The sequence below is a fragment of the Fringilla coelebs genome (genome assembly GCF_963513975.1).
Source record: "Fringilla coelebs genome assembly, chromosome: 32".
Lineage (NCBI taxonomy): Eukaryota > Metazoa > Chordata > Aves > Passeriformes > Fringillidae > Fringilla > Fringilla coelebs.
In genome coordinates this window covers 1,157,333-1,173,743 of record NC_140058.1, presented here as the reverse complement: position 1 = coordinate 1,173,743, position 16,411 = coordinate 1,157,333, and the positions used below count along the sequence as shown (strand labels likewise).

General features: G+C 58.7%; 1 protein-coding gene across 1 annotated transcript in view; it reads right to left on the bottom strand.

Moving 5' to 3' along the window:
- DNMT1 (DNA methyltransferase 1) overlaps positions 1–15,695 on the bottom strand; it is a gene marked incomplete at both ends in the record, with an annotated part of 39,776 nt that extends 24,081 nt beyond the window's left edge. Inside the window, 18 exons of the mRNA XM_084223837.1 lie at positions 914–1,029; positions 1,635–1,782; positions 1,870–1,967; positions 3,144–3,333; positions 4,173–4,360; positions 5,929–6,080; positions 6,750–6,842; positions 6,942–7,060; positions 7,147–7,256; positions 7,350–7,433; positions 7,694–7,745; positions 7,865–7,905; positions 8,125–8,215; positions 8,307–8,379; positions 9,346–9,583; positions 11,778–11,885; positions 12,831–12,873; positions 15,637–15,695. Coding sequence (XP_084079963.1) covers positions 914–1,029; positions 1,635–1,782; positions 1,870–1,967; positions 3,144–3,333; positions 4,173–4,360; positions 5,929–6,080; positions 6,750–6,842; positions 6,942–7,060; positions 7,147–7,256; positions 7,350–7,433; positions 7,694–7,745; positions 7,865–7,905; positions 8,125–8,215; positions 8,307–8,379; positions 9,346–9,583; positions 11,778–11,885; positions 12,831–12,873; positions 15,637–15,695 — 2,003 coding nt within the window. The remainder of the gene's footprint in view (positions 1–913; positions 1,030–1,634; positions 1,783–1,869; positions 1,968–3,143; positions 3,334–4,172; positions 4,361–5,928; positions 6,081–6,749; positions 6,843–6,941; positions 7,061–7,146; positions 7,257–7,349; positions 7,434–7,693; positions 7,746–7,864; positions 7,906–8,124; positions 8,216–8,306; positions 8,380–9,345; positions 9,584–11,777; positions 11,886–12,830; positions 12,874–15,636) is intronic.
- Positions 15,696–16,411: the final 716 nt, after the last annotated feature.

The window sequence follows — 16,411 nt, the reverse complement described above, 5'->3', positions numbered from 1 at the left end:
GAGAGCCCACCTGGCTTGGTGGGATCATCAGAGATGTCCCCAACCCATGGGAGAATGGAGAGCCCACCTGGCTTGGTGGGATCATTGGGGATGTCCCCATGTCCCCAGCCCATGGGAGAATGGAGAGCCCACCTGGCTTGGTGGGATCATCAGAGATGTCCCCAACCCATGGGAGAATGGAGAGCCCACCTGGCTTGGTGGGATCATCAGAGATGTCCCCAAGCCCATGGGAGAATGGAGAGCCCACCTGGCTTGGTGGGATCATGGGGGACATCCCCATGTCCCCAACCCCATGGGAGAACGGAGAGCCCACCTGGCTTGGTGGGACTATCCAGGATGTCCCCAACCCACGGGAGAATGGAGAGCCCACCTGGCTTGGTGGAATCATCAGAGATGTCCCCAACCCATGGGAGAATGGAGAGCCCACCTGCCTTGGTGGGATCATTGGGGATGTCCCCATGTCCCCAAGCCCATGGGAGAATGGAGAGCCCACCTGCCTTGGTGGGATCATCAGGGATGTCCCCAACCCGTGGGAGAAGGGAGAGCCCACCTGGCTTGGTGGGATCATCAGAGATGTCCCCAACCCATGGGAGAATGGAGAGCCCACCTGCCTTGGTGGGATCATCGGGGATGTCCCCAACCCGTGGGAGAAGGGAGAGCCCACCTGGCTTGGTGGGATCATCAGGGACATCCCTAACCCACAGGAACATGGAGAGCCCACCTGGCCAGGTAGAGGCTCTCGTCGGGGATGTCCCCATGTCCCCACCCTTGTGTGAACATGGAGAGCCCACCTGGCTTGGTGGGATCATCGGGGACATCCCCATGTCCCCAACCCATGGGAGAACGGAGAGCCCACCTGCCTTGGTGGGATCGTGGAGGACATCCCCAACCCATGGGAGAATGGAGAACCCACCTGGCCAGGTAGAGGGGCTTGGTGGGGTCGTCGGGGCTGACGGACACGCAGTCGCCCACCTCCAGGGTCTCGGAGTCGATGCAGACGCGTTGGTAATAATCCTTCTTGCCGTCGCTCTGTGGGGCACGGGGGCGGCTACAGGTACCGGCCTCACCTGGATGGGACCTCACCTGGATGGGCTCCCCTCACCTGGATGGGCTCCCCTCACCTGGATGGGACCTCACCTGGATGGGCTCCCCTCACCTGGATGGGACCCTCACCTGGATGGGACCTCACCTGGATGGGCTCCCCTCACCTGGATGGGACCTCACCTGTATGGGCTCCCCTCACCTGGATGGGACTCTCACCTGGATGGGACCCTCACCTGGATGAGGCCCTCACCTGGATGGGCTCCCCTCACCTGGATGGGACCCTCACCTGGATGGGACCCTCACCTGGACGGGCTCCCCTCACCTGGATGGATTCCCCCATCCATGAGATCCAGCTCTAGCCTCACCTGGATGGGTTCCCCTCACCTGGATGGGGCCCTCACCTGGATAGATTCCCCCATCCATGAGATCCAACTCTGGCCTCATCTGGATGGGATCCCCTCACCTGGATGGGCTCCCCTCACCTGGATGGGTTCCCCTCACCTGGATGGGTTCCCCTCACCTGGATGGGACCCTCACCTGGCCATGTCCCCTCACCTTTCCAGGCCCCCTCACCTGCCCAGGTGCCTCACCTTGATGGGCTCCCCGACCCAGGAGATCCGGCTCTTGTTCTGCTTCTTCTTGCGGCCCTGCAGCATCTTCTTGGGCGAGGGCATCTCGGGGATGTTGTCATCGACCTCCTCATCCTCATCTGCCTCCCGCACCGCCAGGTTGGGACACCTGGGATGTCACTGGGGTGTCACTGGGGGCTCAGGGATGGGGACAGTGGGGTTTGGGGACAGGGACATCGGGGACAGGGCCACCCACCTCCTCTGCAGACACGCCTGCTTGCTGCGGCCGCTGCCCCCGAACTTGACCATGTTCTGGCACGCCTTGCACTTGCCACACTCGGGCTGCTGGCACACCTGGCACGGGACAGGGGACACCGGTGACACCGGTGACACCGGGAACGCTCCTCCATGGTCAACTCAACCAACTCACAATGTTGATGTTGGCCAAGGTTGGAAGATCTTCCAAAACCAACCAACCCAACCCATGACATTGACAATGGTGTTGACCAAGTTTGGAAAAGCTCTCCAACATCAACCCAACCCAACCCATGACAACAGCATTGAGCAAGACTGGAAGACTCTCCAAGATCAGCCAACCCAACCCAAGGAGGTGATGTTCACCAAGACTGGAAGAGACCTTCAAGACCAACCAACCCAACCCATGACGCTGATGTTGGCCAACACTGGGAGTCCCTCAAGACCAACCAACCCAACCCATGACCCTGATGTTGGCCAACACTGGGAGTCCCTCAAGACCAACCCAACCCATGACGCTGATGTTGGCCAACACTGGGAATCCCTCAAGACCAACCAACCCAACCCACGATGCCAATGTTCACCAAGACTGGAAGAGACCTTCAAGAGCAACCAACCCAACCCATGACGCTGATGTTGGCCAACACTGGGAGTCCCTCAAGACCAACCAACCCAACCCATGACCCTGATGTTGGCCAACACTGGGAGTCCTTCAAGACCAAGCAACCCAACCCAACCCAACCCAACCCATGACCCTGATGTTGGCCAACACTGGGAATCCCTCAAGACCAACCAACCCAACCCACGATGCCGATGTTCACCAAGACTGGAAAAGACGTTCAAGACCAACCAACCCAACCCATGACCCTGATGTTGGCCAACAGTGGGAGTCCTTCAAGACCAACCGACCCAACCCATGACCCTGATGTTGGCCAACACTGGGAGTCCTTCAAGACCAAGCAACCCAACCCAACCCAACCCATGACCCTGATGTTGGCCAACACTGGGAATCCCTCAAGACCAACCAACCCAACCCACGATGCCGATGTTCACCAAGACTGGAAAAGACGTTCAAGACCAACCAACCCAACCCATGACCCTGATGTTGGCCAACAGTGGGAGTCCTTCAAGACCAACCGACCCAACCCATGACCCTGATGTTGGCCAACACTGGGAGTCCCTCACGACTAACCAACCCAACCCAACCCACGACACTGACCAAGACTGGAAGACCCTCCAACACCAACCACCCAAGCCCATCCCCATCTCGGCCACCTCGCAGACGCCGCAGCGCCGGCGCTTGGTGGCGTTCTCCTTGTCCTCCTCGCGCTCGTCCTTCTCGATCTGCTCCGAGAAGAAGGTGTCGAAGATGAGGTACACCAGCTTGGTGGTGGTGGCCTTGGTGGGACCCTTGTCCTTGTCGATGCGCGTGGGGTGGCGGATGGCCTGGCGCCGCACGGCTCGCCTGCGGCACGGGGACAGCGCTCAGGCCGCGCCCGGGGACGCCCCCACAGGTGCCAGGTGGGGTCCCCCAAAGGGTGTGGATGGATTTTGGGGGACCCGACCCAGTCGTCCTTCCCCCTCTGGAGCAGCACCAGGTTTGGGTTTGCCCAGTTTTGGGAGGATCTTCCCAATTCTGGGAGAATTGTCCCAGTTTTGAGAAGGTCTTCCCAAAACTGGGAGAATTGTCCCAGTTTTGAGAAGGTCTTCCCAAAACTGGGAGAATTGTCCCAGTTTTGAGAAGGTCTAGAAGGTCTTCCCAATTCTGGGAGAATTGTCCCAGTTTTGGGAGGATCTTCCCAATTATGCGAGAATTGTCCCAGTTTTGGGAGGATCTTCCCAATTCTGGGAGAATTGTCCCAGTTTTGAGAAGTCTTCCTAATTTTTGGAGGGTTTTTGTGATCTTGGGAGGATCTTCCCAATTTTGGGAGGGTTTCTGCTCTGATTCCCAGCACTTCTTATGCCACTGAACCCAAGTCCTCACCAGTTTTGGGAAGATTTTCCCAATTTTGGTTGGATTCCCCCAATTTTGTGCTCACAGAACCCAAACCAATCCCAATTTTGGGCAAATTCTCTTACTTTTGAGGTCCTACTTCCCAAATTTTGGTTGAATTTTCCCAATTTTGGGTTTTTTGCCCCCAAACCTCACCTCTTGCCCACCCAGCTTGTTGAGGTCCCTCATGTCCAGCATGAGAATCTCCAAATTTGGGCCAATTTCCCCCAATATTGAGACCTCACAGCCCAAACCCTCCCAGATTTTGGTCGGATTTTCCCGATTTTGGGGTTTTTGCCCCCAAAGCTCACCTCTTGCCCAGGGTGACGCCGGCCAGCTTGATGAGGTCCCTCATGCAGGGCGTGATGAGCACCGGGGGCTCGTCGCTGTCGCCGGCCTCGTCGTAGCTCTCCACCTGCTCCACCACGAACTGCGCGTGGCGCAGCAGCGAGTCCTCCGTGAAACGGTTGAAGTTGAGCCCCGCCGGCGGCACCGTGGTCTGGGGGAGTTTGGGAAGGGTTGGGGATGGTTGGGAATGGTCAAGGATGGCCAGGAACGGCCCCTGACCATCTCCAGATCACCCATGCCAAGGGTCACCAAGGTTGGGAATGGTTGGGAAGGTTGAGACGGTTTGGGATGGTTGGAAAGGGCTGGAGATGGTTTGGGATGGTCTGGAAGGTTGGGGATGGGTTGGGAAGGGTTGGGGATGGTTGGGAATGGTCAAGGATGGCCAGGAATGGCCCCTGACCATCTCCAGATCACCCATGCCAAGGGTCACCATGGTTGGGAATGGTTGGGAAGGGTTGAGGTCGTTTGGAATGGCTGGAAAGGGCTGGAGATGGTTTGGGATGGTTTGGAAGGGTTGGGGATGGTTGGGAATGGTCAAGGATGGCCAGGAATGGCCCCTGACCATTTCCAGATCACCCGTTCCAAGGGTCACCACGGTTGGGAATGGCTGGGAAGGGCTGAGATGGTTTGGAATTCTTTAGAAGGGTTGGAGATGGTTGGGGATGGTTTGGGATGGTTGGGGATGGTTTGGAATGGTTGGGAATGTTTTGGAAGGGTTGGGGATGGTTGGGGATGGTTGGGGATGGTTTGGAAGGGTTGGGGATGGTTTGGGATGGTTTGGAATGGTTGGGGATGGTTTGGGATGGTTTGGAATGGTTGGGGATGGTTTGGGATGGTCTGGAAGGTTGGGGATGGCCAGGAATGGTTGGGGATGGTTGGGGATGGTTTGGAAGGGTTGGGGATGGTTTGGGATGGTCTGGAAGGTTGGGGATGGTTGGGGATGGTTTGGAATGGTTGGGGATGGTTTGGGATGGTTTGGAATGGTTGGGGATGGTTTGGGATGGTTTGGAAGGTTGGGGATGGTTTGGGATGGTCTGGAAGGTTGGGGATGGCCAGGAATGGTTGGGGATGGTTGGGGATGGTTTGGAAGGGTTGGGGATGGTTGGGGATGGTCGCTGACCCCTCTCCAGATCACCCATTCCAAGGGTCACCAAGGTTGGGGATGGTTGGGAAGGGTTGAGGTGGTTTGGAATGGTTGGGAATGGTTGGAGATGACCACAGTGGCACTGTCACCTCGACCTTGTTGACCAGGTGCCACCTGCACCACCACCACCACCTCAACACCACCACCTCACCACCACCACCACCTCCTGCTGACCATGTCCCATTTTTCCACGGGGGAATTGTTCCCGGGATGGGGAGGTGTCACCATGGGGAGGTAACACCGTGGTGGCACTGTCACCCCCATCTTGTTGACCAGGTGCCACCACCACCACCACCTCTTCCTGTTGACCCTGTCCCATCTTTTCCACAGGGGAATTGTCCCTGGGATGGGGAGGTGACACCGCGGGGAGGTGACACCGTGGGGAGGTGACACCACAGTGGCACTGTCACCTCCATCTTGTTGACCAGGTGCCACCACCACCACCTCCTCCTGCTGACCCTGTCCCATCTTTTCCACGGGGGAATTGTCCCTGGGATGGGAAGGTGACACTGCGGGGAGGTGACACCGCGGGGAGGTGACACCACGGGGAGGTGACACCGCGGTGGCACTGTCACCTCGATCTTGTTGAGCAGGTCCTCGTAGCTGACGTGGCGGTTGTTCTGCAGGAACTCCACCACGATCTTGCTCATGTAGATCTTCTCCTGCATCAGCGCGAAGGTGGGCGCGTACTCCTCGCTCGGCTCCATCAGGATGTAGTCGGCAAAGGCTGGGAAAAAAACCCAAAATTGGGGGATTTTGGGGAAAAAATGGGGGGTTCTGGGTGGGGGAGGGTGGGGAGGGGAGAGGAATGGTGGAGAAAAGGGGAAGAGGAGAAAGAGGAGAAGGGGAAAGAAAAAAGAAGAGAGGGAGAAAAAATAAAGGGGAAAAGAGGGAAAGGGGAGGAAAGAAAATAAGGAGAAAAGAGCAGGAAAAGGAGAAAAAAGGAGGAAAGAAAAGAGAAAGAAAATAGAAGGGAAAAGAGCAGGAAAAAGGGAAGAGGAGGAAAGAAAGAGGAAGGAAAAGAGGAAGAAAATAGAGGGGAAAAGAACAGGAAAAAGGAGAAAAGAGAAGGAAAGAAGAGGAAGAAGGAAAGAGAAAAAAGAGAAGAAAAAATAGAGAAAAGATGGAAAAAAGAGAGAGAAAAAAAAAGAAAGAAAACAAGAAAATACAGGAACGAGAGAAAGAGAAGAAAGAAGAAGTAAAGGGAGAAAAAGACAGAAAAGAAAATGGAAACAAAAGGGAGTAAAGAAGGAGAAAGAAGGGAGAAAAAGGAAGGTAAAGGACAAAAAGCCTGACACCCTCCCCCCCAAAAAAAACCCTCAAAGCCCAAAATGACCCAAAACCAACCCAAAAAAGCCCCAAATCCCCTCAAACTCCCCCCAAAGCCCCTCCTCACCAGTGCTGAAGCCGATCAGCGCCTTCTCCCCGCCGTCGAAGCCCGTGATCCACCAGGCGTTGATGGGCCCCAACTTCTTGGCTCTCACCCCACCTGCCAAGCCAAAAAAAAACCCCAAAAAATCCCCAAAAATCTGGACAATTCCCACCTGGGGATCCCCGAATCCCCCCGGAATTCCGGGCCTTTCCTCACCGTCCAGGCAGGGGTTGTCGTCGTAGATGGGTTTGACGACGCCGCTGAAGTAGAGCTCGATGTTCCTCTCGATGAGGCCGGTGTCGAAGGGACAGAGATGTCCCCTCTTGTCATAAACGCTGCCCAGGGTGGGGGGACACAGAGGGAGGGCGTGGGAAACGATTCCAGAGGGAATTCCAGAGGGAATCCCGCTCCAGGATCTCACCTGAAGGAGGTGACTTTGTGCTGGGGGAGATCCTCGTAGCTCTCGAAGCCGTCCTCGTTGGCGTCGAAGATGGACAAGCGCTCGTCCGTCAGCATCTCCGGCTCCTCCAGCTGGATTTGGGGGGAAAGAAAACCCCAAAAATTGGGATTAAGGGATATTCCTGATTTTCATGAGCTCAGGGAAGGAGGGTTTGGGTCCCTTACGGCGTCGTCGGGGTCCCCTTGGAAGAATTTGAGGTCGGGGTCGTCCAGGTACTGCCGGCAGTCGAGGCATTTTGGGGGGGTGGTCTGCAGGAGAGGGGAGGGAGAGTCAGCTTTTCCCAAAGTTATTCCTGGAATTATCCTGGATTTTGGTAAAATTTGGGGTTTCCCATCAGAACCAGCCTCAGCTGTTTGGTTTTGGGCTGGAATGGGCTGGAAATGGGTTTATATTCCCATAGGATAATCCACCCTTTGGAATAATCAACTCATCCCAAAAAAACCTTAAAATTCAGGAGTTTTAAGGGATTAAGAAATACAAAAAAAAGCTGGAATGAGGAGGGACTTACTTTAGCAGGAGCAGTGGTTTTAACCTGAGGGATTTCGTCTTTGATTTCCAACCTGGGAGGGAAAAATGAAATCCTGGGTTGAGGACGGAGCAGTGACGTCATCGTTGTCATTGTCATTGTCACCGTCACCGGGACACGGCTCCAGCCAGGAGTGTTCCCCCTTTTCCTCACCCATCTTTGGTTTCCATTTTCATCCTTTTCTCATCTTGATCCTGGAGAAAAATGAAAAAAAATGGGAAAAAGGAGCAGGAAAACGCAATCCCAGCGTGGCTAAAATCTTGGGAAATCCCTCAGGATGTCACAACAGAGCAAAATCCTGGGAAATCACCCCAAAAACGACCCAGGACAGGTCTGGGATGTCACCACTGACCAAAATCCTGGGAAATCACCCCAAAAATGACCTGGAAAAGGTCTGGGATGCCACCACTGACCTTCTCCTCCAGCTCCTCCTCCTCCTTCTCCACGTTCATCAGCTCCGGCTTCACCTCCCCATTGACCTCCTCCGATTTCCGCTTGTTGGATCTGCGGGATCGAGCGGGGATGGGATTTTTGGGGAACAGGAAGGGTTTGGGATGGTGGGATGAGGAAGAGGAGGGTGACCCTTCCCACTGACCCTTTGGAAAGGAGGCTGAGGATGGACGGCTGCCGGCCGGAGCTGCGGGTGACGCGGGAGCTGGCCGGAGACTCTGCGGGAAAACCACGGTGGATCCCAAATCCCAGTGGGAATTGTCACAACCCAAGGCCAGGAGACCCCAAAACCCTTCCTGAGGAGACCCCAAAACCCTTCCCAAGGGGATCCCAGCTCTCAATCCCAATGGGAATTGTCACACCCCAAAACCAGGAGACCCCAAAACCCTTCCCAAGAGGATCCCAGCTCTCAATCCCAATGGGAATTGTCATACCCCAAAACCAGGAAACCCCAAAATCCTTCCCAAGGTGATCCCAGCTCTCAATCCCAATGGGAACTGTCACACCCCAAAACCAGGAGACCCCAAAACCCTTCCTGAGGAGACCCCAAAATCCTTCCCAAGGTGATCCCAGCTCTCAATCCCAACAGGAATTGTCACACCCCAAAACCAGGAAACCCCAAAATCATTCCCAAGGTGATCCCAGTTCTCAATCCCAACCGGAATTGTCATACCCCAAGGCCATGAGACCCCAAAACCCTTCCTGAGGAGACCCCAAAATCCTTCCCAAGGTGATCCCAGCTCTCAATCCCAATGGGAATTGTCACACCCCAAGGCCAGGAGACCCTAAAACCCTTCCCAAGGTGATCCCAGCTCTCAATCCCAACAGGAATTGTCACACCCCAAAACCAGGAGACCCTAAAACCCTTCCCAAGGTGATCCCAGCTCTCAATCCCAATGGGAATTGTCACAACCAAGGTGAGGAGACCCCAAAACCCTTCCTGAGGAGACCCCAAAATCCTTCCCAAGGTGATCCCAGCTCTCAATCCCAATGGGAATTGTCACACCCCAAGGCCAGGAGACCCCAAAACCCTTCCCAAGGTGATCCCAGCCCTCAATCCCAACAGGAATTGTCACACCCCAAAACCAGGAGACCCCAAAACCCTTTCTGAGAGAATCCCAATGCCCTACCCCCAAAAACCCCCAATTACACCCCGAAACTCCCCTGAAACCCCAAATCCTCACTTTTGGCGTCGCCATTGGAGCGGCTCCTGCGGGATTTCCGTGCCCTCGCGGCGGGGCCGGAGCAGGACGGGGACGAGGACGCTGCCACCCCCTCCTCGAGCTCCATGGCCCCGTCCTCGTCCTCGTCGCTGCCGTAGGCGCCGTTCCCGGGGCACCCGTTGGGGTTGGGGCCCCCGGAGCCATTGGGGGCCGAGAGCTCCTGGCGCAGCAGCGCCTTCACCTTGGCCAGGTAACGCTCCTGGGGAGGGGAGCACCTGGAGCTGAGCCCCAGTCCCGGGATTTCCTGGGGTTTGATCCCAAATCTCATAGGGAAAATGGGGGCTGAGCCCCAATCCCGGGATTTCCTGGGGTGTGATCCCAAATCTCATAGGGAAAATGGGGGCTGAGCCCCAATCCCGGGATTTCCTGGGGTGTGATCCCAAATCCCATAGGGAAAACGGGGGCTGAGCCCAAATCCCACAGGGATTCGTGATCCCAAACCCCATAGGTGGGTCTGAGCCCCAATCCCAGGGATTTCCTGGGGTGTGATCCCAAATCCCATAGGGATTCATGATCCCAAATCCCATAGAAAAAGGAGGGGGCTGAGCCCCAATCCCGGGGGTTTCCTGGGGTGTGATCCCAAATCCCATTGGGAAAACGGGGGCTGAGCCCCAATCCCAGGGATTTCCTGGGGTTTGATCCCAAATCCCATAGGGATTCATGATCCCAAATCCCATAGAAAAAGGGGGGGCTGAGCCCCAGTCCTGGGGATTTCCTGGGGCGTGATCCCAAATCCCACAGGGAAACTGGGGGCTGATCCCGAATCCTGGGGATTTCCTGGGTGTGATCCCAAATCCCACAGGGATTCATGATCCCAAACCCCATAGGGAAAGGGGGGTCTGAGCCCCAATCCCAGGGGTTTCCTGGGATGTGATCCCAAATCCCACAGGGAAAGTGGGGGCTGAGCCCAAATCCCAGGGATTTCCTGGGGTGTGATCCCAAATCCCACAAGGAAAATGGGGGAGAGCCCAAATCCCAGGTTTTTCCTGGGGTTTGATCCCAAATCCCATGGGGAAAATGGGGGCTGAGCCCAAATCCCACAGGGATTCGTGATCCCAAACCCCATAGGGAAAGGGGGGGTCTGAGCCCCAATCCCAGGGATTTCCTGGGGTTTGATCCCAAATCCCACAGGGATTCATGATCCCAAACCCCACTGGGAAAGTGAGGGCTGAGCACAAATCCTGGGGATTTCCTGGGGTGTGATCCCAAATCCCACAGGGAAAACGGGGGAGAGCCCAAATCCCAGGTTTTTCCTGGGGTGTGATCCCAAATCCCACAGGGAAAATGGGGGAGAGCCCAAATCCCAGGGGGTTTCTGGGGTGTGATCCCAAATCCCACAGGGAAAATGGGGGAGAGCCCAAATCCCAGGGATTTCCTGGGGTTTGATCCCAAATCCCACAGGGAAAATGGGGGAGAGCCCAAATACCAGGGGGTTCCTGGGGTGTGATCCCAAATCCCATAGGGAAAATGGGGGAGAGCCCAAATCCCAGGGGGTTCCTGGGGTGTGATCCCAAATCCCACAGGGAAAATGGGGGCTGAGCCCAAATCCCACAGGGATTCGTGATCCCAAACCCCATAGGGAAAGGGGGGGTCTGAGCCCCAATCCCAGGGATTTCCTGGGGTGTGATCCCAAATCCCATAGGAATTCATGATCCCAAATCCCATAGAAAAAGGGGGGGGGCTGAGCCCCAGTCCTGGGGATTTCCTGGGGTGTGATCCCAAATCCCACAGGGAAAATGGGGGCTGAGCCAGATTCCAGGGTTTTCCTGGGGTGTGATCCCAAATCCCATAAGGAAAATGGGGGAGAGCCCAAATCCCAGGGTTTTCCTGGGGTGTGATCCCAAATCCCACAGGGATTCACGACCTCAAATCCCACAGGGAAAGGGGGGCTGAGCTCAAATTGCAGGGTGTGATCCCAAATCCCACAGGGAAACTGGGGGCTGAGCCCGAATCCCAGGGATTTCCTGGGGTGTGATCCCAAATCCTACAGGGATTCACGACCTCAAATCCCACAGGGAAAGGGGGGCTGAGCTCAAATTGCAGGGTGTGATCCCAAATCCCACAGGGAAAATGGGGGCTGAGCCCCAAATCCCAAAGTTTTCCTGGTTTCCCGGTGTTTTATCCCAAATCCCAGTGTTTTATCCCAAACCCTGGAGTTTTCCTGAGCTTTTCCAGGTGTTTTATCCCAAATCTCAGTGGTTTATCCCCAAGCCAGGTGTTTTACTTCAAATCCCAGCGTTTCATCCCAAATCCTGGGGTTTTCCAGAGTTTTCCAGGTGTTTTACCCCAAATCCCAGGGTTTTTTGGGCTTTTCCAGGTGTTTTATCCCAAATCCCAGGATTTTTTGGGCTTTTCCAGGTGTTTTACCCCAGTCCCAGGGTTTGGGCTCTCACCTCAGAGAGCTCCTCGCGGCGCAGTTTGGCCTCGAGCTCGCTGAGCTGCAGCTGCACCTCGGCCTGCAGGAAGCCGTGGATGAGGCTCAGCTTCTCCTGGACGCTCTCCTGGGGACATCAGGGACATTGGGGACACCATGGGGACATTAGGGACAACAAGGGGACATTGGGGACAGCGTGGGGACACTGGGGATGGAGGGGACACAGTGGGGACATCGAGAGTAGGAAGCCATGGATGAGGCTCAGCTTCTCCTGGACGCTCTCCTGAGGGCATTGGGGACATTGGGGACATTGGGGACACTGAGGGGACATTGGGGACACAGCGGGGACATTGGGGACACCAAGGGGACACTGGGGATGGAGGGGACACGATGGGGACATCAGGTGCAGGAAGCCGTGGATGAGGCTCAGCTTCTCCTGGACGCTCTCCTGGGGACATCAGGGACATTGGGGACATTGGGGACACTGAGGGGACATTGGGGACACAGCAGGGACATTGGGGACACCGAGGGGACACTGGGGATGGAGGGGACATGATGGGGACATCAGGTGCAGGAAGCCGTGGATGAGGCTCAGCTTCTCCTGCACGCTCTCCTGGGGACATCGGGGACATTGGGGACACTGGGGACATGGCAGGGACATTGGGGACACGATGGGGACATTGGGGACACCACGGGGACACTGGGGATGGAACGGACATGATGGGGACATCGGGAGCAGGAAGCTGTGGATGAGGCTCAGCTTCTCCTGGACGCTCTCCTGGGGACATTGGGGACACCATGGGGACACTGGGGAACCCAAGGGGACACTGGGGACAGCGTGGGGACACTGGGGAAATGGCAGGGACATTGGGGACACAGCAGGGACATTGGGGACACCACGGGGACAGTATGGGGACACAAGGGACAGAGAACAGAGGGGACAGCACGGGGACATTGTGGGGCATGGAAGAACTTCCCATGGGGACACTGTGGGGCATGGAGGGGACACGTCCTGTGGGGACACAAGGGACACAGGGGACACAGGTGACACTGGGGACACTCCAGGACTCACCTTCTCTCCCAGGTTCTCCTCATCCCGCTCCAAGTCCTGCAGCCTGGGGGGGCACAGCGAGGGTCACCGGGGTGGGGGACACCGAGGGAGGGGACAAAGGGACACCGTGGGATGGCCCCAGAGAGAGGGGACAAAGGGACACCGTGGGATGGCCACAGAGAGAGGGGACAAAGGGACACCGTGGGATGGCTCCAGAGGGGACAAAGGGACACCGTGGGATGGCCACAGAGGGGACAGTAGCACAGATGGGAAGGGAATGTGGGAATTCCAGGGTGGGGGAGGGGATGGGGGGGACAGGGACACCTCCGGTGCCACCAAAAATGTCCCCAACTGCCAGGATGTGGGGCTGGGACCCCCAGGAATGCCAGAATTGGGGTCAGGAACCCCGGATTGGGGACAGAAACTGCGAGACTGGGGACAGGAACCCCGGGATTGGGGACAGGACCACCAGAATTGGGGACAGGAACCCCGGGATTGGGGACAGGACCCCCAGATTGGGGACAGGACCCCCAGGATGGGGTCAGGACAGGGGTCACGACCCAGGTCAGGACCCCTCGGGTGCCATGGCCACCCCCGGGAATGTCCCATCCCCAGGGATTTGGGATGGGACCCTCTGGGATGGCTCCTGTCCCCTCTGGGATGGCTCCTGTCCCCTCTGGGATGGCTCCTGCCCCCTCTGGGATGGCTCCTGCCCCCTCTGGGATGGCTCCTGCCCCCTCTGGGATGGCTCCTGTCCCCTCTGGGATGGCTCCTGCCCCCTCTGGGATGGCTCCTGTCCCCTCCGGGATGGCTCCTGTCCCCCAGGAGTGGCTCCTGTCCCCTCTGGGATGGCTCCTGTCCCCAAGCCACCCCCCTGTCCCCCAGGATGGCTCCTGTTCCCTCTAGGATGGCTCCTGTCCCCAGGCCACCCCCCTGTCCCCCCAGGATGGCTCCTGTCCCCTGTGGGATGGCTCCTGTCCCCTGTGGGATGGCTCCTGTCCCCTCTGGGATGGCTCCTGTCCCCAGGCCACCCCCCTGTCCCCAAGAATGGCTCCTGTCCCCTCCAGGAGTGGCTCCTGTCCCCTCTGGGATGGCTCCTGTCCCCAGGCCACCCCCCTGTCCCCTCTAGGATGGCTCCTGTCCCCAGGCCACCCCCCTGTCCCCATGTCCCATCCTGGCACCGCTCCGGTGCCACCCCCACTTCCCTTTTCCCTTTCCCACAGGATCTGGGGGGGGTTTGGGGGGCTCTGGGGGGATTTTGGGGGTCCCCCGGGTTTGGGGACAGCCACGGGGACCTTGGGGACAGCGCGGGCACCGCGCCGGAAGCGGGGGAGGGGTTTGGGGCCCCCTTCCTGCCCGGGCTGGGGGGCACGGGAGGGGTTTTGGGGGGGACAGGGACAATTCCCACCGGGATCACCCCAAAATGTGCCACCCCTCCCACCCCAAAAATCCCTGAATGGGGACACGAGGTGGGGACAAAGCTGGGGGGGACCCGGCCGGGGCCACGTGGGCGCCCCAAAACTGGGGGAGGGGGGATTTGGGGGTCCAGGGCTGGAGGGGGATCCCCAAAATACGGGGAGGTCACTGCAGAGGAGGGGGAGGGCAGGGCACTTTTGGGGGGGGGCAAGGCAGTTCTGAAAAGGGTCAGGGTAATTTTGGGGGGTCCAGGGGCATCAGGGTAATTTGGGGGGGGGGGGTCTGTCAGTGCAGGGTGATGCTGGGGCAGGGGGGACAGGCCGGTCCTGGGGGGTCAGGGTGGTGTTGGGGGGTGTCAGTGTTTTTGGGGGGGGTCAGTGACATGAGGAAGGTGTCAATGCCAGAGCTGGTGGCTCTTAACCCATCCTGGTGGCCCTCAGCCCATCCTGGGGGTCCTCAGCCCTCCCTGGGTGGGCTCTGGGAGCGAGCCCACCTTGAGGGGCTGTGAGGGGCTCTGAAAGGTCATGAAGGGCTGTGAGGGGCTGTGAGGGGCTCTGAAGGGCTGTGAGGGGCTGTGAGGGGTCATGAAGGGCTGTGAGGGGCTGTGAGGGGCTCTGAAGGGCTGTGAGGGGTCATGAAGGGCTGTGAGGGGCTCTGAGGGGTCATGAAGGGCTGTGAGGGGCTCTGAGGGGTCATGAGGGGCTGTGAGGGGCTGTGAGGGGCTCTGAAGGGCTGTGAGGGGTCATGAAGGGCTGTGAGGGGTCATCAAGGGCTGTGAGGGGCTCTGAGGGGTCATGAGGGGCTGTGAGGAGCCGTGAGGGGCTCTGAAAGGTCATGAAGGGCTGTGAGGGGCTCTGAGAGCTGTGAGGGGCTCTGAGAGCTGTGAGAGCTGAGGGACTCTGAGAGCTGTGAGTGCAGCAAGGATTGTGAGGAGTTCTAAAGGCTGTGAGGGGCTCAGAGCTCTGAAGGCTCTGAGGGCTGTGAGAGCTGTGAGAAGCTCTGAGGGTTGTGAGGGGCTCTGAAGGCTCTGATGGCTACGAGGGGCACTGAAAGCTCTGAGGACCTGTGAAAGCTGTGTGGGTCTCAAAGGTCTGTGAGGGGCTCTGAGGGCTGTGAGGGGCTCTAAGGTCTATGAGGGGCTCTGAGGGGCTCAGAGGTCTGAAGGCTGTGAGGGGCTCTGAAGGCTCTGAGGGGCTCTAAGGTCTGTGAGGGGTTCAGAGAGCTCTGAGGGGCTCTGAGGGCTGTGAGGGGCTCTGAGGGCTGTGAGAGGCTCTGAAGGCTCTGAGGGGCTCTGAAGGCTCTGAGGGGCTCTGAGGGGCTCTGAAGGCTCTGAGGGGCTCTGAGGGGCTGTGAGCTCCGTGAGAGGGGGGCCCCACTCCCGTCTCGCTCCCGTCTCCCGGCCGGGACTCACCGTCGGCGCAGCTCGGCGGGCAGCGGGGCCGGCGGCAGCGGCGCGGCGCGGGCCGGCATCGGGAGCGGGGCGGGGGCCGGGCGGGGGGCGCGGGGCGGGCTCGGGACCCGGTTCCGGGCCGGGTTCGGGGCCGCGCTCGGGGCCCGGCTCGGCGGGACCGGGAGCGGCTTCGCGCGGAAACGAGCGGCGGGAGCGGGGCGGCGCCGACCACCGCGCGGGGGGAGCCGGCGCGCACCATGCTGCCGCCGCGGGGGGGGACAGCGCGGGGAGCGGAGCCGTCTGCCGAGCCGGGGGGACCGGAAGGGGATCGGGGGAGACCGGGGGAGACCGGAGGGGTCGAGGCGGTACCGGGAGCGGCGGCGGGGGGGGGAACGGGGAGGTCTCAGGGGGGGAAACGGAGCGGTGAGGGGGGGAGTGGGAGGTACCACTGAGGGGAGACGGGGGGAGGCGGGAGGTACCACTGAGAGGGAGTGGGAGGTACCACTGAGGGCGAGTGGGGGGAGACGGGAGGTACCACTGAGGGGGAGTGGGATGTACCACTGAGGGGAGACGGGGGCAGGCGGGAGGTACCACTGAGGGCAAGTGGGGGGGAGATGGGAGGTACCACTGAGGGGAGATGGAGGGGAGATAGGAAGTACCACTGTGGGCGCGGGGGGGGAGGAGGGGTGTGTGGGGCGTACCACTATAAGGCAGCGTCGGGGGGGGGTAACACCAGAGTGGGTTGTACCACTAAAGGGAGGGGGGATGGACAGTACCACTGGGAGGGGGGGAACAT